The sequence below is a fragment of the Canis lupus genome, chromosome 25 (genome assembly GCF_048164855.1).
Source record: "Canis lupus baileyi chromosome 25, mCanLup2.hap1, whole genome shotgun sequence".
Taxonomy (NCBI): Eukaryota; Metazoa; Chordata; class Mammalia; order Carnivora; family Canidae; genus Canis; species Canis lupus.
In genome coordinates, this window is record NC_132862.1 from 12,749,970 (window position 1) to 12,771,865 (window position 21,896).

General features: G+C 34.5%; 1 protein-coding gene across 3 annotated transcripts in view; it reads right to left on the reverse strand.

The window, feature by feature from the left end:
- CNTN1 (contactin 1) overlaps positions 1-21,896 on the reverse strand; it is a 349,581-nt gene that overhangs the window by 23,219 nt on the left and 304,466 nt on the right. For all 3 annotated transcript variants that reach the window (XM_072798336.1, XM_072798338.1, XM_072798337.1), the window contains 3 exons: positions 14,719-14,905; positions 12,165-12,277; positions 11,204-11,360 (listed from right to left, as the gene is read on the reverse strand). In XM_072798336.1, coding sequence (XP_072654437.1) covers positions 11,204-11,360; positions 12,165-12,277; positions 14,719-14,905 — 457 coding nt within the window. The remainder of the gene's footprint in view (positions 1-11,203; positions 11,361-12,164; positions 12,278-14,718; positions 14,906-21,896) is intronic.

Genomic DNA, 21,896 nt, shown 5'->3' on the forward strand with positions numbered 1-21,896 from the left:
TCTTCTTTTTAAAATCTATCTCCACCTGGATGACTAATGGACATAGCATGGACTAGCACATCAAAATCTGAACTCCTTATTTTCTCCAATCATCTATTTTTAGTAGATAATTCTGTTAAAGTAGATGATACTGTTGTCCATTTCAGTAGGTGATTCTCTTGGTTAATCTAAATTCTTGGAATTATGCCAAGTCCTTTTTCACATCTCTTATAAAATCATCAGAAAATATTGTTGGATCTTGTTCCAAATGAATCCTGAATATACTTCTCACTTCTGTGACCATACTAGTCAAAGCTGACTTTATCTACTGCTTGGACTGTCACCTTTTGGCTTCTAACTGCTCTCCCAGTTTCTAGAGATTCACAGAAGTTTTTTCTACCACCATTCATGAGATTTCTACTTCCTTCCAATGAACAGATAAAATAAGACTTGTAAAATATAAATCTGATTTTGCCATTTCTCATCTTAAAATGCTTCAATGGCTTCTCATCACATTTAGAGTAAAATCCAAAGTCTTTAACCAGGACTTGTAAATAAACCTTCTGATGATTCCGGTTCCATCTATTTCTCTATCCCAAATGTGTCCACTCTCCCCCTGCCTTGCTCAACCCTAGTAACACTGGTCTCCTTGATGTTCCTTGAACATCCAAACATACTCCTAGAATAGGGCTTTGTATTATTCTAATAGTAGGACTTTTCCTCCAGATAACTGCATAGACCAATCCTTCACTTCATTGAATCTCTTTTTCAGTGTTATCCCATCAGAGCAAGCCATTCCTCCCACTCATAGTCCTTGCTGTCTTCCATCACTACTTATCTACCCTCCCCTGATTTATTTCTTCCTGATTGATCTTGCCTCCTCTCTTCAGAATGTAAGCTCTGTGAGGTTGGCTTAGAGAAATAAGACCTTCACCCACACTCTTTTATGGAAGTTTTTCTCCTGAAATTACCAATAATGTTATGGGCTGAATTTAGTCCCTTCAAAATCCCCATGTTGGAGTTCTAACCTCCAGTACCTCAGTATGTGACTATATTTAGAGATAGTCATCAACGAGGTAATTAAGTCAAAATAAGGTCATTAGGAACAACTATAATCCAATATGACTGGTGTTCTTATAAAAAGAAAAAAATCAGAACACAAACATACACAGAGGGGAAGACTACATGAAGACAGCCATCTATAATCCAAGGAAAGAGGCTTCAGAAGAAGCCAACCTGACTGACATCTTGAGCTCAGACTTCTAACCTCTATAAGTGTGAAAAGGTAAATTCTATTGTTTAAACTACCCAGTCTGTGGTACTTTGTGATGGTAACCCTAGAAAGCAAATATACACCTATAAAATGCCAAATTCAATAAACTTTTTACTCCTCAACTTCTTCAATCCCCTTTTAACTTATACAACTTTGAAATAAGTTATTAAATCAGTACTTTAAAAAATATAATTTAACAATTACTACAACAGAACACCTGCATACTTAGCAGCCAGGCTAAGAAATAGCATTGTCACCACCCTAAGAGCCTCTTCCCCATTGCCCTCTGCCCCTTCACAAGGTTATACTATACTGAATTTTGCATTAATCATTCTTTTTTGGGAAGTTTTACATGTCATATATATACTTCTTTAGACATTGCTACATTATTTTCTGCTTTAGGCTTGACATAAGTGGACTTAAATTGTATCTATTATTCTATGGCTTGTTTACATGCACTAAATATTTGAAGTGTTTTGTAATGAGAATTCATTATTTTGCATGCAAATGAACCATATTGATCTAGCATCAATAACAGTGAAATGCAAACTTGAAGGAAAAAATATTTGCAACAAATATGACATGAAAATGTTAATAACCTTGCTCTATAAGTTGATCATAAAGTTATTAGTATTAAACAGAGAAAATAACATACAGAACTTCTAGAAATGAAAATATAAGTAGCTATTACACATATTAATATGTTAATCTCAATAGTAATTAAAAATAATAAAAATTATGAGATAGTACTTTTGCTTAATTAACAAAGAATTTTTAATGTCAAAATGCTAATAAAAATTCTTTAATGATAAAATATGGGCATTGCTGTTTGGATAGCAATTTGGATCAAATATTTGCCAAGTGTTTGAGAGGTTCTGCCTTTTAATCTAGGAATTCTACTTCTAGGAATCTTTTCTAAACAAAATAGAAATTCTGATTGAAGGTTTTATACAATGTTGTCCCTTATGAAATTGTCATAACACTGAAAAAGAAAATGTGGAAAGTAACTAAATATAGTAGCCACATTTTTTATTTATTTATTTTTTTTATTTATGATAGTCACACAGAGAGAGAGAGAGAGGCAGAGACATAGGCAGAGGGAGAAGCAGGCTCCATGTACCAGGAGCCCAATGTGGGATTCGATCCCGGGTCTCCAGGATCGTGCCCTGGGCCAAAGGCAGGCGCTAAACCGCTGCGCCACCCAGGGATCCCAGTAGCCACATTGTTATCTGTGATTGTTGGTGATCAAGAGGTATGAATCATCATTTTCTATATCTTGGGTACATTTCCCTTTTAGATATTTTTGTGATATAGCTTCAATAGCTACAGGTTTTCTTGTCCTATAATTTTCTAATAATATGCATTTCTATATCATGAAATCAATTTAGACATGATGAGCCATTTTACTTATTTTCTTTAACTTCTTTTGACATTTCCAAAAATCCATGTTTGGCTCTGGTTTTCTTGTTAGTTTTCATATTATCATGTAAACCTACATATTTTCGGAGAAAGTGTACTACATTTCTTCTGGGAATTTCAGCACCATTTCTTGTACTTTTTCTATTCTGTCTCTGAGGTAAAAAAGTGAAAACTGTATTTCCTAGATGCTCTTGCCACTGAGAGGCATGGAGTCAGGGTGGGGAATTGGAATGGCATGGAAATGCAGAAGCCACTACTATTCTTGCTGTGGGGGGCAGGGCTCTGGCCTCTAGGGTGTTAGAAGTACTGGGGGTGCCAGGGTCCTCAGGGCATCTCCTGTGGTTCCTCCACTTGGGAGCTATAGGCAGATGATTCAACTGTGATTTCCTGTTTTTCTCAAAACCAGGAGACATTCACTCTAAAAACTCTTATAGATGATTTTGTTTTCTCTTTTAAGAATCTAATTCAATAGTCTATTATAAACTATCCAGATATGCTTTATCTTTCCTGAAAGGTGAATCATCTTTCACTGAGAGAGAAAAGGAAGAACTTATAGAAAGCTATAGGTGGTTCCTATGAGCTAGATTTTATCGGAAATGAGTTCAATGACTCCAAAATTGATCAGAGATCCATAATACATTGACCACTGATAAATCTAATGGCCACTTGTACAATGGTGAATTAGCTGCCCATCACAGATAGTGTTTAAACTGAGGTTGAGAGAATGTAGGCCATGAATGTCCTGCAGGGAATTCCAACCCTTGAGAAGAAGTCAAACAACATGATCTAGACATTTTTCTACAACAACTTTATTAGTTTTCTTGCTTTTCCTATCTTTTTATTACTAAATCTTACATATTTTGATGATTTACATAAGAAATAATCTAAAATATATATTTTCCTCTCTGAAGTGTATTAAAAAAGTCTCCATATACATTCTTTATTCATTTGTCTGGTAAATTACTTTGCATCTCAGAGCAGTAAAAAACTTAAATTACCCCATAAGTTGATTCTTTCCGGAATGGAATCTGCCTATTCTGATAGTCTCTCAAACTTGCTCTCTTCTTACCGACTCCTCTTTCTTCCACAGCAATGTACTGCCTACACTACAACAAAAATGATCTTCATCAGGGTGCATTACTGATCCCTGAAAGAATGCTGATGTTTTCCCACAGAAAAAAGTACAGACTTCTGATGAAAGCCTATAAGGATGGGTTGAGGGGGAAAGTTGCAATGAGAGAATAGTATGAAATGAGTTTGAGATGCAATCAAAGCCAGGTCTTTCACAGTTTTTACCCCTCTGCTGTCTCCAATGCATCCTGCACCACTATATACTAGTCACCCTGGCCTCCTTTCAGCTTCCTTTTTTTAAAGATTTTATTTATTTATTCATAAGAGACAGAGAGAGAGAGACAGAGACACAGGCAGAGGGAGAAGCAGGCTCCATGCAGGGAGCCCAAGGCGGGACTCGAACCCAGGTCTCCAGGATCATGCCCTGGGCTGAAGGCAGCCCTAAACCACTAAGCCACCCAGGCTGCCCTCCTTTCAGCTTCCTGAACATGGTAGGCTCTTTCCTACACTCCTTGTACCTATGACTCTCATCCTTACTTTCATAGTACAGCTAGTTCCGTTCCTTTACATTTCAGCCTAGACCCTGTGTACTTAAAGGCTTAGCCTGATCATCTTATTCATGTCAGTCTTCTTTTCTTTTCTTTTCTTTTTTTTTTAAAGATTTTTATTTATTTATTCATGAGAGGCACACAGAGAGAAGCAGAGATATAGGCATAGGAGAAGCAAGCTCCCCATGGGACTTGATTCCAGGACTGTGGCATCATGACCTGAGCCAAAGGCAGATGCTCAACTACTGTGCCACCCAGGTGCCCCTAGTCTACTTCTTTTATTCTCTATGTTAGCCACTTACGTTTTTCTTATAGTCCTTAAACCTACATATAGAGATTTTATTATTTGGTGTTAGTTCTTTTTTTTCCTGATATCCACTAGAATGCAAGCTTCAGGAGGGCTTGCTAAGCATAGATTAATTACTTGTAATTAATTGTTTGTATTAGTATAGTTTCATAGACTAAGACTGTATTTCATAAACTAAAATTATTTTGGTAGTAAGTAAACCTTACTACCAAATAGAAGGATTATTTTTATTTTTCTTTCTATTCTTATAGTGTATTTCACTGAGGAGTTTCCCAACCTAGTTATTTCTAAGTCTAAATAAATGAAGAAAATAATATGTTGGGACTGTTAACTTGCTAGTAGCTAAAAGCAACCTTGGAGAAGAGCTAGGAAAACCCAAGTTAGTTTTGGATGCAGAGGTTCTATCTTTAAGTCAAATTCTGAGATGCACAAACTATTATTTTGTTCATATAATTTCTCTTTCATTTTCATGCTTGTTACACAACTAGAAGTGTTAAGTACAGCTGTAATGTTGGAAAAGATTTTAAGTGGATGGTCATCATTCAAAATTAATGAAAGGACTATGTATCTTAGAGGTAATTTTTTTCTTGAGAGAGAGAGATTCTTGAGCAAGCTCCCCACCCAACAGATAGCCCAACGTGGAGCTCTTTCTTACAACCCTGAGAACATGACTTGAGCCAAAATCAAGAATTTGACACTTAACTGACTGAGCCACCCAGTTGCCCCAAAGGTCATTTTAAATGTAAGCTGTTTGTCACCCTAGAAATACATATGCAGAATTCATCCATTGAACTCTCAAATTGATCCCACACAGAACATAGCAAAGGAAAACAAACTGTTTTACTACTTCAAAATAGTTGAAGAGATAGCATTTCCTAATAATATTTGACTGTGCCATAATCACAAATATAATTTAAAAATTATGATGATAGACTCATAAGAATGGAATTCAACTGTCATATAATATGCAATTCCAAATATTCAGGTTAGTAGATAATATATTCAGACAATCTATTTTCACCAATTAATATAGGACATTTACAAAATTAGAGATTTGGGGGTCACAGATTATATAGTAACTTATTAAATATGGCAGGGTAAAGTAATACTAAAAACACCTTTTTTTTTTTTTTTTTAAATTTTTATTTATGATAATCACAGAGAGAGAGAGAGAGGCAGAGACATAGGCAGAGGGAGAAGCAGGCTCCATGCACCGGGAGCCTGACGTGGGATTCGATCCCGGGTCTCCAGGATCGCGCCCTGGGCCAAAGGCAGGCGCCAAACCGCTGCGCCACCCAGGGATCCCCTAAAAACACCTTTTATACTACCCTCTTCTTCTCTATTTGGGCAACTATACAAGATTAGATGCTCAAAATAATTTTGGTTTTTAAAATGCTTACAGAGGAAGTATCTGCAAAAGTGATGATTTCAATATAACATTTTAATTCCATAATGTAGGAATTAAATCTAAACATCCCAACTATCCTCTTGGTTCTTTTATACTGTACTACTTACTTGGGTAGTATAGAAGGAAGCCCGCGGGTAATGAAGTTAATATCTAAAAGTTTCATCTCGAGAATGGCTTCCTAGCCCTTCCTCTCTTGCTACTAGGAAGAAGAGGACAAAGTGAAAATATAAAATATGTTTTTCATCAGTGTTTAAGTCAGTGGCTTTGGTTATATAGTCTAACTTAATAACTTGGAGTTACCAAAAGTAGTAGGTTAAATGATGACATTACATCATCTATGGTAACATCAGAATAAATTACAGATTTATTAGAAGCTACAAAATCAATGCAATGAATATACAGCAACTTTAAATCAAATGGAAGAGATGCCTTGCACTTTGAAAACCCACCCTAGACTTCACCACTGCCCTCTTTAAGTCTTGGCCATCATCATCTTTTAATCATTCTATAATAATAACCTTGTAATTCATCTCCTTACATCTTTCTTCCCTGTTAATACATTTTCCACAATCACCAAAGTGATTTTTCAAGTGCAAACATCTGATTATGTTACTCCAACCACCTTAAAGTTTCCATATGGTTATGACTTGTCCTTAGGAGGAAGTCCAGCCTCTAAAATGCCCTTAAAAGTATTCCCTGATTTGACTAAGATATCTGTTATCTGTTAAAAACTAGAAGGAAGGGATCCCTGGGTGGCGCAGCGGTTTAGCGCCTGCCTTTGGCCCAGGGCGCGATCCTGGAGACCCGGATCAAATCCCACGTCGGGCTCCCAGTGCATGGAGCCTGCTTCTCCCTCTGCCTATGTCTCTGCCTCTCTCTCTCTCTCTCTCTCTCTGTGTGACTATCGTAAAAAAAAAATAAAAAAATAAATAAAAACTAGAAGGAAGAATAAAAGCTCAAAATATGCACATTCATACAAATAATGAAATGCATGAAATGCTTCTTTGTGGATATTTAGTTATGACAGATCCTTAATCTAAATTCTACAATTTATAGTATGCAATAAGGCAAACTAGCTTATTAAAATTGATATTCAAAATACTTTATAGCTATTTGCACATTTCTAATTTAGCTCATATTGATGAATAAAAACAAAAGATTCTTAAGCGACAATATAGAATTCCTTAGGAAAAAACAAAATAATTCCTTAGAGATAGTGCATTTCTGATGAAACATTTGTGGTGTTACATTTGCCAGCTGTAAACATCTGATAGGGAATAATGATAGCAATAAGTGTTCAAATCAGAGAGGAGTGGAGATGCAAATCACCATATCCAATAATTTTCTAGACTATCTCTCACATGATGTCTTAAGCTTTGTATGAATCAAATTGTGGATTACCATGTGGCATAATACAAACCTTGTGCCTAACGAGGAGGTGTATCAACATTCTGGACATATAAACTGTAATTTAAATTACCCAAATTGTTCTTAAACTAAGTTTTATTCTATGCATAAATCATAAATTAATTTAGCTAATATATGTTAAACCACTGTTATGTGCCAAAAACGTCTCCTATGTACTAGAGATTCAAAGGTTAAAGAAGTCAGACAAGAGCTTATTCCCACGGAGCTTATGTTCAAATAAGGATGGAGATAGACAATAAACAGAATTAATGAATAAGATAATTTGGGCAGCCCCGGTGGCTCAGAGGTTTAGTGCTGCCTTTAGCCCAGGGTGTGATTCTGGAGACCCGGGATCGAGTCCCACGTTGGGCTCCCTGCATGGAGACTGCTTCTCCCTCTGTCTCTCTCTCTCTCATAAATAAATAAATACATAAATAAATAAATAAATAAATAAATAAATCTTAAAAAATTAATAATGTAATTTTGAGTAGTTATAAATATTATGAATGAATGATACAGAATTAAAATAAGGGATTTCTTAAATTGGTGGTTATATAATCTTCTCTCAGGAGGTCACATTAGCGCAGAAACAAAAATGACAAGAAGGAACCTGCCATGTCAAGATTCAGAAAATTCTAGTTACTACTTTATATATAAAATATATTTTAAATATATGAACTGCGCCTGACACACTGTAGGCATTTAACATATATTTGTTGAATGAATAAATGAGCAAATAAATGAACAGCATAATGCTTATAAACATTAAAATCTAGCTTTATACTCCCTCCTGACTACATATTTTAGTCATGAAAATAGAAACAAAGTATTGAGTCTTTTAAATTTACAAGAAAGCCTAAAATTTGTTTGCATTCATGTGCTTCTCTCATTAGAAATAATTTAAACAGTTTGCAAATAAACTTAAGGGAATTTTAGAATGGTACTATCCACCAAACACTTGACATTTCTTAATGTTCATTGTATAGTTTCTTTGTATAGTCATGGTTAGAATAATAAATAAATAATAGAAATTCTGCCTTAATAAGAATATTGTCCATTAGTTGGCCAAAAGGGAACTATTCTGAGTACATTTAAATTTTCTTTAAAAATATAAGGGAAGGGAGAAGAAATGTGTGGGAAATATCAGAAAGGGAGACAGAACATAAAGACTCCTAACTCTGGGAAACGAACTAGGGGTGGTGGAAGGGGAGGAGGGTGGGGGGTGGGGGTGAATGGGTGACGGGCACTGAAGGGGGCACTTGACGGGATGAGCACTGGGTGTTATTCTGTATGTTGGTAAATTGAACACCAATAAAAAATAAATTTATTAAATAAATAAATAAATAAATAAATAAATAAATAAATAGCATGTTCTGTGCCTTCTATGTGGGCTATTTCACTGGGATGTCAGAGTATAATTGTGGTGTGCTGCAGGTGGCCCCTGCCACCTCCCAACAGCTAATTGGTAATTTTTTAGGAAATATGTGAACAAGTTGTTAAAAAACACTTACTAAAGTTGAAATTATGTAAACTTATTAATTAATTAAAACAAAGGTAGCAAGTTCTCAAAACTCATAACTTCCTAATTATTTTACTGCATTTTAATGTTACCAATGCTCTTGAGGTTATGTCTACTGCATCTGTACAGTGGCAATATTATACATATAAAATGGTATGTTACTCAGCATCTTTCCTTAGCTCCACATTTAGTGAAGTCACATGGGAAGTTTGAAATCAGACATGATGGAAATATTTACACCACAGAAATTGGCGGACTAACCCAGGCGGACTTATCCCAGGAGAGTCAGTTTAACACTTCTCAGCAGATCACTGGTTATAACTATGCTGATGCTCTCATCACTGCTACAGCCTCTCTAGCTACAAACTTCTGTAGTCTAACCCTCAGGAACTGGGTTCTGCTTCATATTAGGGATGATAAATGAAGAGTAAGGAAATGAAGAGAGCAAGAGTAAGCTATGTCAACTTCTTGACAGGGAAGGTTGGTTTTCAAAAGCAGTTTGCTGGATTCTTTTGTACTTTATCACCCTTGAAATAATATCCACATTTCCCTCTGACTTCCTTTTGTGGAACAGCCCTGCTAAGTTTGAAACTACTGAAACTGTGTTATCAAAGTTCAGAAGGTAGAAAATGTTTTAAAATAAAAAAGATGCCATTTTCTCCCATTATAATAGTAATGGCTAAAAAAAAGAGACTAACTTTGGAGTGGTAACGTGGAAAATGTACTCATATACAATGATAGCAGGAGCATAATTAATGGCTTTTTTTTAATTGGCAATATAAAAGTAAAATATGTAATTATTTACATTTAACCTGCAGAAAGGTTAATTTATAAAAAATGTATTCAAAATAGTACTACTTATTATAGAGAAAACTGAAATGGTATTCTTAGATTTACAGTCTAATGCTTTTCTCTAGGTAAATTTCATACATTTGCTTCAGAGAATATTAGGTATAATTTTAAGTGAAATTTACAAAATTTGAATGACATGGGGACTGTCCATTTAACATGATTCATAAAAGTAGGATAGGATATTACATGGTATATTCAACAGAAACAAAACCATAAAATTACATATGTGTATAAGAGAACTAGAAGAATTGTAGCTAACTTAAAATATTTGGAATATGACTGATTTTTTCTCCTTTCAAATTTTGGTAATTTCCAAATTTTCTAAAGAGACATAATAATAATGTCTAAAAAAATCAATGTAAATTAAATTTATGTGAAAACCTATTTAGACAATTTGCAAATAAATCCACACTTAAATAGGGAAATTCTAGAATGGTACTATTCACCAAATATTTGATACTCCCTGATGTTAATTCTACAGTTTCTTTGTGCAATTATGGTCAGACTAAAAATTCTGGCATTAAAGAATTGATTATTAGTTAAATATATAACATACTCATCTATTTAGATACAAATTATAATTTTTTTCTGAATCAGTTATTCTTGTCTTTAATTTAGCATCTTATAGTACTTCAGTCTCATAAAACTCTCAAATTAATACCAATTTTAATTCATTATAATTAAACTATATCATACAGAATGAGAAAAAAAATATCAAAATTTAAATGATAGAGTTCTACAAATCCCAAAAAGACAGGAAGTCATTGCCTTAAGTATTTATTTTGGATTAACCAATGCTGTGAAAAATAAGTTTGCAGAAAAAGAACACATGTGCTGAGACACAGAGAGAGGGGTAAAGAAAGAAGCTACCATTTGGTGTCTTTCTATTTTATTATTATATTAATAGGTACAGGACAAAGAAAAAGGAGTTCGAAGGGTATTAATAGTAGTTCAGTGAATTTCCTTTTGTTATGAGAAGTCTGGATATTATTATCTAATGGTCTAGTATTATGTAAAACTATAATGCAGCATTGTGATTTTTTTTAATTGAAGTATAGTTGGCATATAATGAGACAAGTGTACTACATAATGATTCAACAAGCATGTATGTTATGTATGCTTACTGTAAGTGTGGCTACCATCTGTTACCTTACAATGCTATTATCTTACTTGCATTATGGTATAATTATGCTTTGTCATCCAGATAATAATCAAAAAGTATGAGGTATGTTGCAAAATTACTTTTGTGACTCATAAAAGAAGAAATACCAAGTTTCAGGACATCTTTGACATTTCAAATTTACCTAGGAAAACACTGATATTGGTGTGCATATCAATCCTACCTTTGTTCTTGAGAATCTTTTTTGGCCTAAAACCTTACAAATACTTAATGGAAATGCATCTTAAATGCCTGGCTTACCTGAAATTTTGACTTGAGACACTACTCCATCTCCTCCATCACTGTGTGCACGAACCTCTACAACATACTCTCCATCCCTGGGGATTGGGACTTCTATGGAGTGTTTGTGAGTTGAATATAGCTTGCCATCATGCTGGCCATCAGGTCTATAGAGTACCTGAAAAAGTACCAAAATAGGTATACTTAATAAAGTGGACTAATGAGCCAATGCCAAAACACTAAAACTATAATGAAAATGTTTTAGACTCTTATTAATAAAAAATCATAGAAAGCTGTGTGTAACACTAGATGGAAAATTCATGTTATTTTTAATTCACAAAAATCGATTTCACCTATTTTTTTAGGGTGATCCAAGGGGAAGTTTCTTAAGCAGCTGACTTTTTTTTTTTTTTTTTTTTTAATCACCTAAATTAAAGACAGGGGGTAAATGAGGTTTTTTTTCTTATGGAAGAGGTATAAAATGAGGGCTCTTTCAACATATTGAAGTCATCTTAAGATATTGTCTCATAATTTAATTTTTTTACATTATTCCTAAAGTTTAGTATTCAATAAAAATATGTGATATAGAGAATATACAGAAATAATCTTTTTCCTTTTTGTTTGTTCATTTATGGAATGCAACTCAATACAGAGTGTGCTGTGCATTAGGCAACACTCTTAAGTCATTGCCAAACAAAAATGGATTCTTTTTCCTCTTTATGCACTGATTATTTTAACAACTCTATTCCTTAAAGCAGTTATTCTACCTATCTTGCTCACTTGACATACCATTTTTGTAGAATTCACATATTTCCTCATTTCAAAATTTAACATGGTGTTATGTCATTTGATTCTGCTGTATGGCTAGAATAAGAAAGCTGAATGGGTTTTGTTGAAACAAACATCAATTAAGTCCAAACATCAATCACTTTTTATAAGAATAAAGCCTGTGTGTGGACTAATCCTGTAATCTTTTACATACCTTATATCCTGTCACTGTTGATTCATTTGATAGCGCAACCACATGATCCCAGGTAATTATGTAGCGTGAACCAGATCTTATGGAACTGATAATTCTTGGTGGCTGGCTTGGAGCTGTGGAAAAGTAATAATATGCAAGTGACAGTCACCATATCCAACTTAAGTTCTGCAAACTGCCTAGAGTCAATTATGCTAATGATGTGACAACAAAAGCTACTGAGTGCTTACTACATGCCACACACTAGGCTGCTTAGTTCTGTCCTTGGATTCCTTTAATGTACCCATGGCCTGTGAGGTAGGTCATATAAATATCTTTTAGTCTCTTGTCATTGTTCTTTGCTTGGGTTTCTTTTTCACCACCTTTTATAGCTGCTGTTTTTTAAGGTCATCTATCATCTCCAGTCAGTCAAATCTAATGTCATGTTTCATTCCTTTCAGACTTAATACCTTTGCAGAATTCAAGAGAGTTGACCTTCTAATCCCTTTCTGAATCTCATCCTTTTCTTAAATTCATGATTTCTTAACATTTGGTTTTCATTCTACCTCTCTGGCTGCTCCTTTCCATTAACCATCCCATGCTGGTTCATGTCCTCTGCCTAATTCAAGATGTTGACATGACCTAGGATTTGTCCCAATTGCCTCTCTCTACTTGGATGTCTAAAAGGTTCTCAAATGTAATCAGGATGGAACATTTGCCATGTACTTCCAAATCTTCCTCTCTGTGGGTTTTCCCATTTTTGGCAAATAACATGATTGAATTCTGAGTTTCTAAATCAAAAATCCAGTACTCAGTCTTCCATTTCATCCATGCCAACATCCAAATCAGCACCAAATTGTCAACTCTGTCTGCAGAAAATTTTCTACTTCTCTCTATATCCATTATCAATTAGTTCTATCATCTAAAATTTTCCCCTAATTGGCTCTTTTGACTTTACTCTTACTCCATCACCACCCATTGCCCATCCAGAAGCCAGAATAACCTTATTTTATTCCTTTTAATTTATATATATATAATTTAATTTATATATATATAATATTATAATATATATAAATTATAAATATATATAATATACATAATATATATATTTATATTATATATAATATATATATATATATAAATTATAAATTAGGTATCACTCTCTACCTTAAAACCTTCCAATGGCTCTTATGAGACTTAGAAAAAATTCTAACTCCTAACATGACTTACAGCTATGAGGTCCTTTATATTTCAACCCCAGCATACTTCCTCTTCTCACCTCAGCCTACACTCTGGGCCCACTGGTCTATCTATACTCAAAGCATACCAAACTATTCCCACTTAAGGCTTTACACTAGTTATTTTCTCTACCTGAAATAGTTTCCACCCTGCCAGTCATCACATAGTAGGCCCTTCTTATGACTCATATACTCATATATATGACTCACATGGCATCTTCTCAAAGAGGCTTTTTCTGATCACTTAATTGGAATTCAGCTCCCACCCAAGTCACCTTCAATTTTATTATGTTTATTCATTTTATTGCCCTGTCATCTGATATTTTCAAACATACTTATTTGTCAGTTTTTTTTTCTATGTCCTTCCATTAAGTTGTAAATCCTATGAGAAGAAGCTCTGGATCTGGCTCAATCCCTTCTGTATCCTCCATCATTAATTAGAACAGTGATGGGCACATAATATACTTTTGATGAATGAATAAACGGGAAAAAAAATAAAAAGAACAAATGCCCCAGGAATGAATGCTCCTTTTACAAATTAGAAAACAGGTTTAAAGGTATGAGGTAATTTGTCTATTGTCACACATTTAGTAAGTGGCAAAGACAAATCTGAAACCCATATCCAACACCAAAGTCTGATATCTTACCGCCATGTTGTTACTTTTTCCCCAAGTAATTTTATAAATTGTCAAACCCTAATTGTATTCATGTCTTTAAATTCTTGCAAAACTCCCTAGAGTCTTGAACATAAATTCTCTTTTTCTATACATTCAATGTGGGTTCAAGAAGGAGATATCAAAGTGAAGCCGGAGAGGCAAGAATGACTGAAAGATCTAAGCAGGGTAGGCATTTGTTATATAAACAATTAGAACATATGGTAATAAGAGAGCAAACAGAATGCTATAACATTTAACTTGCATTTGCACTGTGCAATAACAAAGGCTTATAAATAAAAGTAAGGAAAATAAACAGAGTTTTAATTTTCTCATGCTATTGATGCACTCCTATAAAAACATTGTTCAAAATAATAACAGAGAGACAAATTGATTATCTAATGACACAAAATTTGAGGGGCGGGAGGTCTTTACAAAGAGAGCTTCTGTCATTTTGTTTCTATACTGGGACATTAAATGCAGGAAGACATTCTCCACGTTTTTCCATCATATACAATAACTAACAATGTGGGATTTTTTTTTAATCTTGGGTGATTGTAAAGGATAAAATTGAAAACTGTATGTGCTAAGACTGTTCGAGAGTAAATTTCTCTTAAATGTACCTGCATGGTGATTACGTCAACTGGTATTTTTTGCCAAGTCTAGAATGCAAATGTTGAAACTCACGTGCTTTCTTGGTGAAGGTCTCAATCATGTCACTGGGAGGTCCACACCCTGCACTATTGCAGGCCCTGACTTCGACAAAGTATTGGGTATCGGGCAGAAGGTTCTCTAGTCTGGCTGAGTACTCTTGACTGGTGACCTGAACTCTATGGGCAGCTGCTTCTTTGTCATGGGCAGCCCAGTACCGAATCTGTAAACATTCAAATTGAGTTAGATTCTGTCAAGACTCAGACATTTCAATTGTGAAAATCCTTTTCAACTGGCTCTGATACTAATAATGCTGGCTGAGTGCCATATACTCAAATCTTACTTGATGATACTTATACTTCTGTCAGAATATGACAAGGCACATAATGTAGGTCAATGAAAGATCTCAAAGACAAATCGAAGGCTCATCTCATGGCCTGAATAGTCTCACACTAACAACAAAAGAGAAAAAAACCCCAAATTGCATATGATTTACCTTCAAAGTATAACACTGATCTCTGGAAGCATTTCCACAATAATTTTTAACATTTGTTTTCTGTTTTATTTCTGTTTATATCATATCAAATTTGTTATGAGTCATTAATAAAACAGGAAATTTGTTTGACAAAAACAGTCATGTGGCCTAGAACATGCCAGTGCAATAATTTTCTGCTAGCTCATTTTAGAAATATGTATGCAAAATTATTTCCTTTGAACCTATATTGAGGCCAGATATCAGAAATACTATGCCTAATAGCTTAATAGTTGAGGAACCTATTTATCCTTAAATAAATTTATTTAAACATTTTTTGAAAGATTTTATTTATTTATTCATGAGAGACACACAGAGAGAGAGGCAGAGACATAGGCAGAGGGAGAAGCAGGCTCCCTGTGGAGAGCCCGATGGGGGACTCTATCCCAGGACTCCAGGATCACGCCCTAAGCCAAAGGCAGACGCTCAACCACTGAGCCACCCAGGCATTCCTACCTTTAAAAATGTTATCCATGTTATGATTAGAACTGGTCACTTTTACCAACAAATGTATCAATAACATTCTTTCTTGTCTCCTAAAGTTTAAGTAGAAGTTGTGAATTATAATTCTTATCCTTCTAATATGGCTGTTTTATTGGCCAGAAATCTATATATCTAGAATGTAAATGAAAAGGAAAGGATTGCTTATAAATATATTGGTATTTTACATATTTTAGATTCCCTGTCTATAAAGTGATGGACATTTAGTTTCACAATTAACCAATTGTGAACCTAGACAATAATATCTAATATTTAAATAATTTTGAATGATTAATTTACACAAAACAAATCATCATAAAATAGAACTAGATGGCTCCAATTCACTTAGTAACAAAGTAAAGTTTATATGTAGAATGAGCACACTTCAGAACAAAGGCTGGTTACTAAATTGCTAATTGGTTTCCTTTGGAATATTTTTATTTTGCTTACTTGTATTCATTTTTCTCACATCAATAATACTTTTCCTAATGGTTTTGATAGGATCTCCTTGGCATTCCTGTCTTCTGAGAAGAATGGGCTTAGAACCAAGGAAGTAGAATTGCAACAAATGTCTCCAGAGACAGATCTCAGTTGGTAGACAAAAGCCTTTCGAAGGAGGGGAGCTTCCTTGAGAAGGAGTGTTTCTGGGTTCTAAAAAGTGTTCAGACAGTGAGTCTGAGTCTTCTCATCTGAGAATGAGGATGGCCTATATTTTAGTGGGCATTTGAACTAGATAATACATAGGCCACTCGTATTGCTTCACTGAAGAGCTAAGGAAATGTCAGGCACTAAAGTAGTATTAGCCACATACCCTAAAATGTTTTATAGCATTCAAAGTCCATGAATTTCATGCATTTCCATATGTATGCTTGTCGACTGAGATATATACCACCTTTTAAAATCCTCATTCCATTATAACAAATTTCCTATCCAGCTTAAAGAAACTTTTTAACCAGATTAATATAATAAAGGCCATTTCTAGAAGCCTCATCTACTAAGATGAGGAATTAATGTGACAAAAATTTTCTACCTTCTCACTCAAATTTCCATGAGGCATTTTGGTAATACAAAACAAAAGAACAAAGCTTTTATTAATTTACTATTTGTACCTATATCTGAAATGAGAAATGACTTTATTCATCAAATTTTAGCAGGGATTTGTGTGGTCAGTCTCCATTAAAATTCACAATAAATTAAATCAGTGACTTAGCTATGCCTTTTAACTAGGAAGCAGAAAGAATTATTGAGTGTGCCAAATAGTCCTTCACTTCCTTATTTTAGACAATGAGAGTTGTTTGAACTTTTCACAGTATAGTTAATCTTTATAAATGAAAGCATCTGAGACAAAATGAGTTGATTTAATAATCTCTCTTTGAAGTATATGTTTACATGTAACTTACAATGTTTTCAAAGTATACTAAAATAAATAGTAGATATATGTAATATATGGCACCATCTATTTTTCTCTGAACTAGCCACTGGCCATGCACTTCATTTTCAAACAGATAATAAATTTGGGCTGTTACATCTTGATCATCTCACTGAGTTTCTCAATGTGGTGAAGCACTGACAATAATCTATGAGAAAATAGCTTGGAGTGAGGGTGCAACCCGTTAGTCATAGAGCAAAACACATGTGTTGCTTTTGATTAATCACCAAGGAGACCAAAAGAGAGCCTGGATGAATTAGTGGAAATGGATTATCATGACTAGAAAATACATAACACATACACACTGCAGGTCCTGCTTTATGGATAGTAAACCATACATTCACCTTCATGTGCTACAGTAACATACAATGTATCTATTTCTATTTAATGCTGTGACATTTTATAATTTTCACTCTTTCTCTACTATTTCTAAAATCCTCACAGCATCCTTTGTCTACTGTAAATCTATCATAGTGTTTATTAAACAATTATGAAACTGACTCATGACTTGTCTTTCTCTACTCCTATTAGATTAGAAATTCTTTGAAGACAGGTATATATTATTTATTTTTGACACTGTGTGCATAGGACTGCATTTGATGTATGATACTTTTTCACTCATTGAACAAATAGCTATCAGGTACCATTTTGTACCAGTTACTGTGCTGGGTGCTGGGAATGCAGTGAAGACCAAGCTGACATTAGTTATCATAGATCTCATTAAGAAAATAAAGGAAGAAATCAAAATGTTTAAGTTCACATAAAATCACATATCTTTGACAGAGAGATCGAAGTATATTATTTTGCCCCAAGAAAAGGCACTCTTTACGAAAGTATTAGGAAGCTAAAAGGAAAACCTTTAGCAAAAGAATATCATACTTTCCATAAATTTGTGTGCTATGCCAGGACTACTTTTGTACAAAGATAATATAGTTATACTCCTCCCAGGAAAATTTAAGAAATTTGCAGGAAAAATGGCTCTTTTAACCTCATTTTCTCCAAAGGGGATTAGAATAAAGAAATGGATATTACAATTATGGAAATGCCTAAAGATGTTTAGCACTTCTGAAAATTAGGATTGCCCCAAAGTATTATTTTCTACTTTGATAAACTTTTGTATCAGATTTCTAAGTTCTGTCCTTTCAATTGAGTTTTCTGAGAAAAAAAAAATCATGTGATAAGTTAATAGTCTTTGGTTAAGTGTTTAATATAGCATGTAGGAAAAAAATTAATATGATTATTTAATTGAAAAAATGAGACTGACACAAAATATCTCAATCTCTAGAAATATGTAATAACTATACTATCCAAGTATCAGACTGCTTAGATTATTAGTATATTCTATGTGAAAGGAATAGCAGTAATAGAAATCATTCAAATCTGTATTCTTACATCTTTGGGGAACTATTTAAAATTCTTTTATTTCAGCCACTGGTACAGGGACCAACCAATTCTATGTAGGCTTCAATTAACTGCTTGTACGTACAACCAGTTAGCATTTCACTTGTGCTAGTGCTACGACCTCTCACTCCCAGTCTCAGGTTGATGTTGATGTTGCAAGTGAAACTTATCCCTCAGTCCATGTAAGTGAGAGGGGAGGTGATGCTCATGGGGCCACCCTTCACCAGTGGGGAACAAGAGTGGAGGAATGCTCCACCTCCCCTTTCCTCCCAGGAAGGGCAGTTCTGAGCCACATTCTAAAGGCCCTCAAAGATCCCACACAATACAGTACGGGCTGCCTACAGGGTTTGCCAAAATCATAAAGCGTCTTCCTATCTGAGCTTCCCCTTTCCCTGTCCATTACCCTTTTTCCTCATCCTTGTTCCCTGTAATCATATTAAAACAAACAAACAAACAACAGCAACAATAAAACACTACGTTTTCCCACACCTGTGTGTCAGACTCTGCTTTGAGGAGATCCAGATAAATATAGATGCCTTCGTCAAAATCAGAAAATGAAGCACTTCCTAAGTATTAGTTTATGCTCACCATAATAAATCAACCTTTAACAAAATTTAAGTAGATTACTCAGGATTGAAAATCTTTTAAGATAAAGATCCCTGGATGGCTCAGTGGTTGAGCATCTGCCTTTGGCTCAGGGCCCGATCCCGGTCCAGGGATCAAGTCCCACATCAGGCTCCTTGTGAGAGCTTGCTTCCCCCTATGTCTCTGCCTCTCTCTGTGTCTCTCATAAATAAATTTATAAAATCTTAAAAAAAATTTTTAAGATAATTGTGAAGTCAATTATCTGCATTAATCTCTGATTCAGCTGCTAAGAGTTTTTGCATTTGTTATTCCTGATAGCATATTTTGCTTGCTTTCATTAAGTGAAGTGAATGTTTTTACCTGCTGGGTGAGCACTTCTTACATTCTTCTAGTTCACCTATGCTGCAGGAAAACTTAATGGTATTAAGGTTAGAAGTGGGGAGCTCTTTAACTAGGCAAGAGGAAAAAATGAGTAAAACTTAAACACTCTACTGAGATGTACTTTAAAACCACAAGGGAAGAGATTATTTTTAAACTCAATTGCCTACAGTTCTCACTTGAAATATCAGGAAATTAACCTTGAGATGGGGTCAATCACATAGGAGCTAGGCTTCTCCAGTTTTTTATTTTATTTTCTTAATGTGTTACTTTTTTTCTCTGTTTCTTTATAACTTAGACTCTGAGTACCTTTTTATAGGAAGTGCACTGGGATATTAGTTTTCTCAACCATCTATCTTGTTAAACTGCTGGCTTCTCCCATCATATTTTAAAATAGAAACAATAACCACATTATACTCAGTTGAGGAACCCCACATACCCCCATACAGGGGCATTTTCTTACAGGAGGATAAATGTTACAGATATTCTCTTTTAAGCTTTCATGCTTGTCTCTTTGATATTCAAGGTTCTGTGTCAAAGACTCAAAAGGTTTTTAAGAAAGAACAAATGGAAACAATAATCTTGTAATTTATTTCCAATATTTTTAATTTATTTGGAAAGACAAGACCTAGGTTCTAATCTGGTTATGCCAATTATTACCCAGACATATGTTTCTAAATTCAAATTCTTCATCTTTACAACAGGGATAATAATAGTATCTATTCCCTAGGATCATGTGGATTCAATACAATAAGCTTAACTGTTTAGCATAGCAAGGGCTCAACAAATGCTTTCATTCTTATATTTAATATTATTATCATTTTCATCACTGATATCATCATCATCATCGTCTTCAACTATTCAATGACATAGAACAAGGAAAAGCATTAAATGCTTTCATTTCATTCCACACAACAGTCCTATGAGGGATGATTACTTTCTCAGCTTTCCAGGTGAAAAAAACAACACTCAGAAATTACAAATAAATTTTGTACCAAATTTCAAATAAATTTTGTACCAAATTCCTCAAAGCAGATCAATCTGGATCTGCTTGGCAACAGAGCTGACAATTTTCTACTTACTATGGAGCTGCAAAAAGTCAGATATCTGTGAAATTAAATTCCACAATGGCATATATTTTTTCCTTGAAAATTATCATTTGAGAAAATATGATCTGCTAAAAATTTTTTGCTATTTAATTGAAAATTCTTAATTGATGTTTACTTCCAATGAAAAAAGCTTATTTTCTGATTATTATCATTGCTTCCCACCTCATATTTTCTTTGTTTTCTGCTTGTTAGAAATTATAAAATAGTCAATACATAATTCTTAGGCAAAGACAATGTTTTTTAAAAAGCAGAATATAATTAGCAATTTAATTCGTGAGTGAGTTATGTATTAAACAATCTTTTCTTCGAGGAACCTGGGTGGTTCAGTTGGTTAAATGTCTGCCTTTGGCTCATGATGCTGGAGTCCTGGGATTAAGCCCACATCAGGCTTCCTGCTCAGTGGGGAGCCTGCTTGTCCCTCCTCCTCCCACTCCTGCTCTCTCTCTCTCTCTCTCTCTCTCCCTTTCTCTGTCTCTCAAATAAATAAAATCTTTTAAAAAGTAAGTAACTAATCTTTTAAGAAAAAATGCTCTGGTCCAAAACATGACTTTCAAGTTCCAAATACTGGTGTCTTCTCCCATCAAACCTTAAATTTATTACAGGGGTTTGTAACAGGTAGTGAATTTCTCTATTTTTCCCATTCCTTTTATAATAGCGGTAAATGTAATTGTCAATTTAATAATTTATGAATATTGGGTCTTTCCAGTTTACTTCTACCATTTCACTCTTTTTGTAATAACTTCAGCTCAACCCTTGCAAAGCTTATCTGAAGACACTTTGAGATGCATCAAAATCGTAACCTACAGTACAAAAAAAAAAAAAAAAAAAAGAGAGAGAGAGGAGATGTAGAGCTTCCTGATATTTTACATATTTAAAACTTAAAGCTTGGGTTGGTTTTGTGGTTACTCCTTAGAAACATGGCTTTGAAAAAGCCAGATTGTAACACATGATTTGATCATACTTCAGTATTACTATCAGCACTCAGTGAGCATCTGTTTAGTGTTTACTCTGAGTCCAGCACTGTTCTTCCACTGAGAGAGCAAAGCAGACAAAATCCTACCCTCAAGGAGTTAATATTTCATGGAAAGATGAAGAAGGGAGAACACAAGAATTGAGAGGGCTAGCTGACTGGGTGGGCAGCTCACTGCCTGTAGCCTCCGAAGGTCATTCACTGTCCATTCACTGTCTAAAACAGAGAGGAGTCTGTGGTTTGGCATAAAGCCCTGAACTGTGAATCAGAAAAGCTGAGTTTTACATATTGCTTTGACACTTAATTTGTGCTGAAGCAAGTCATTGAACC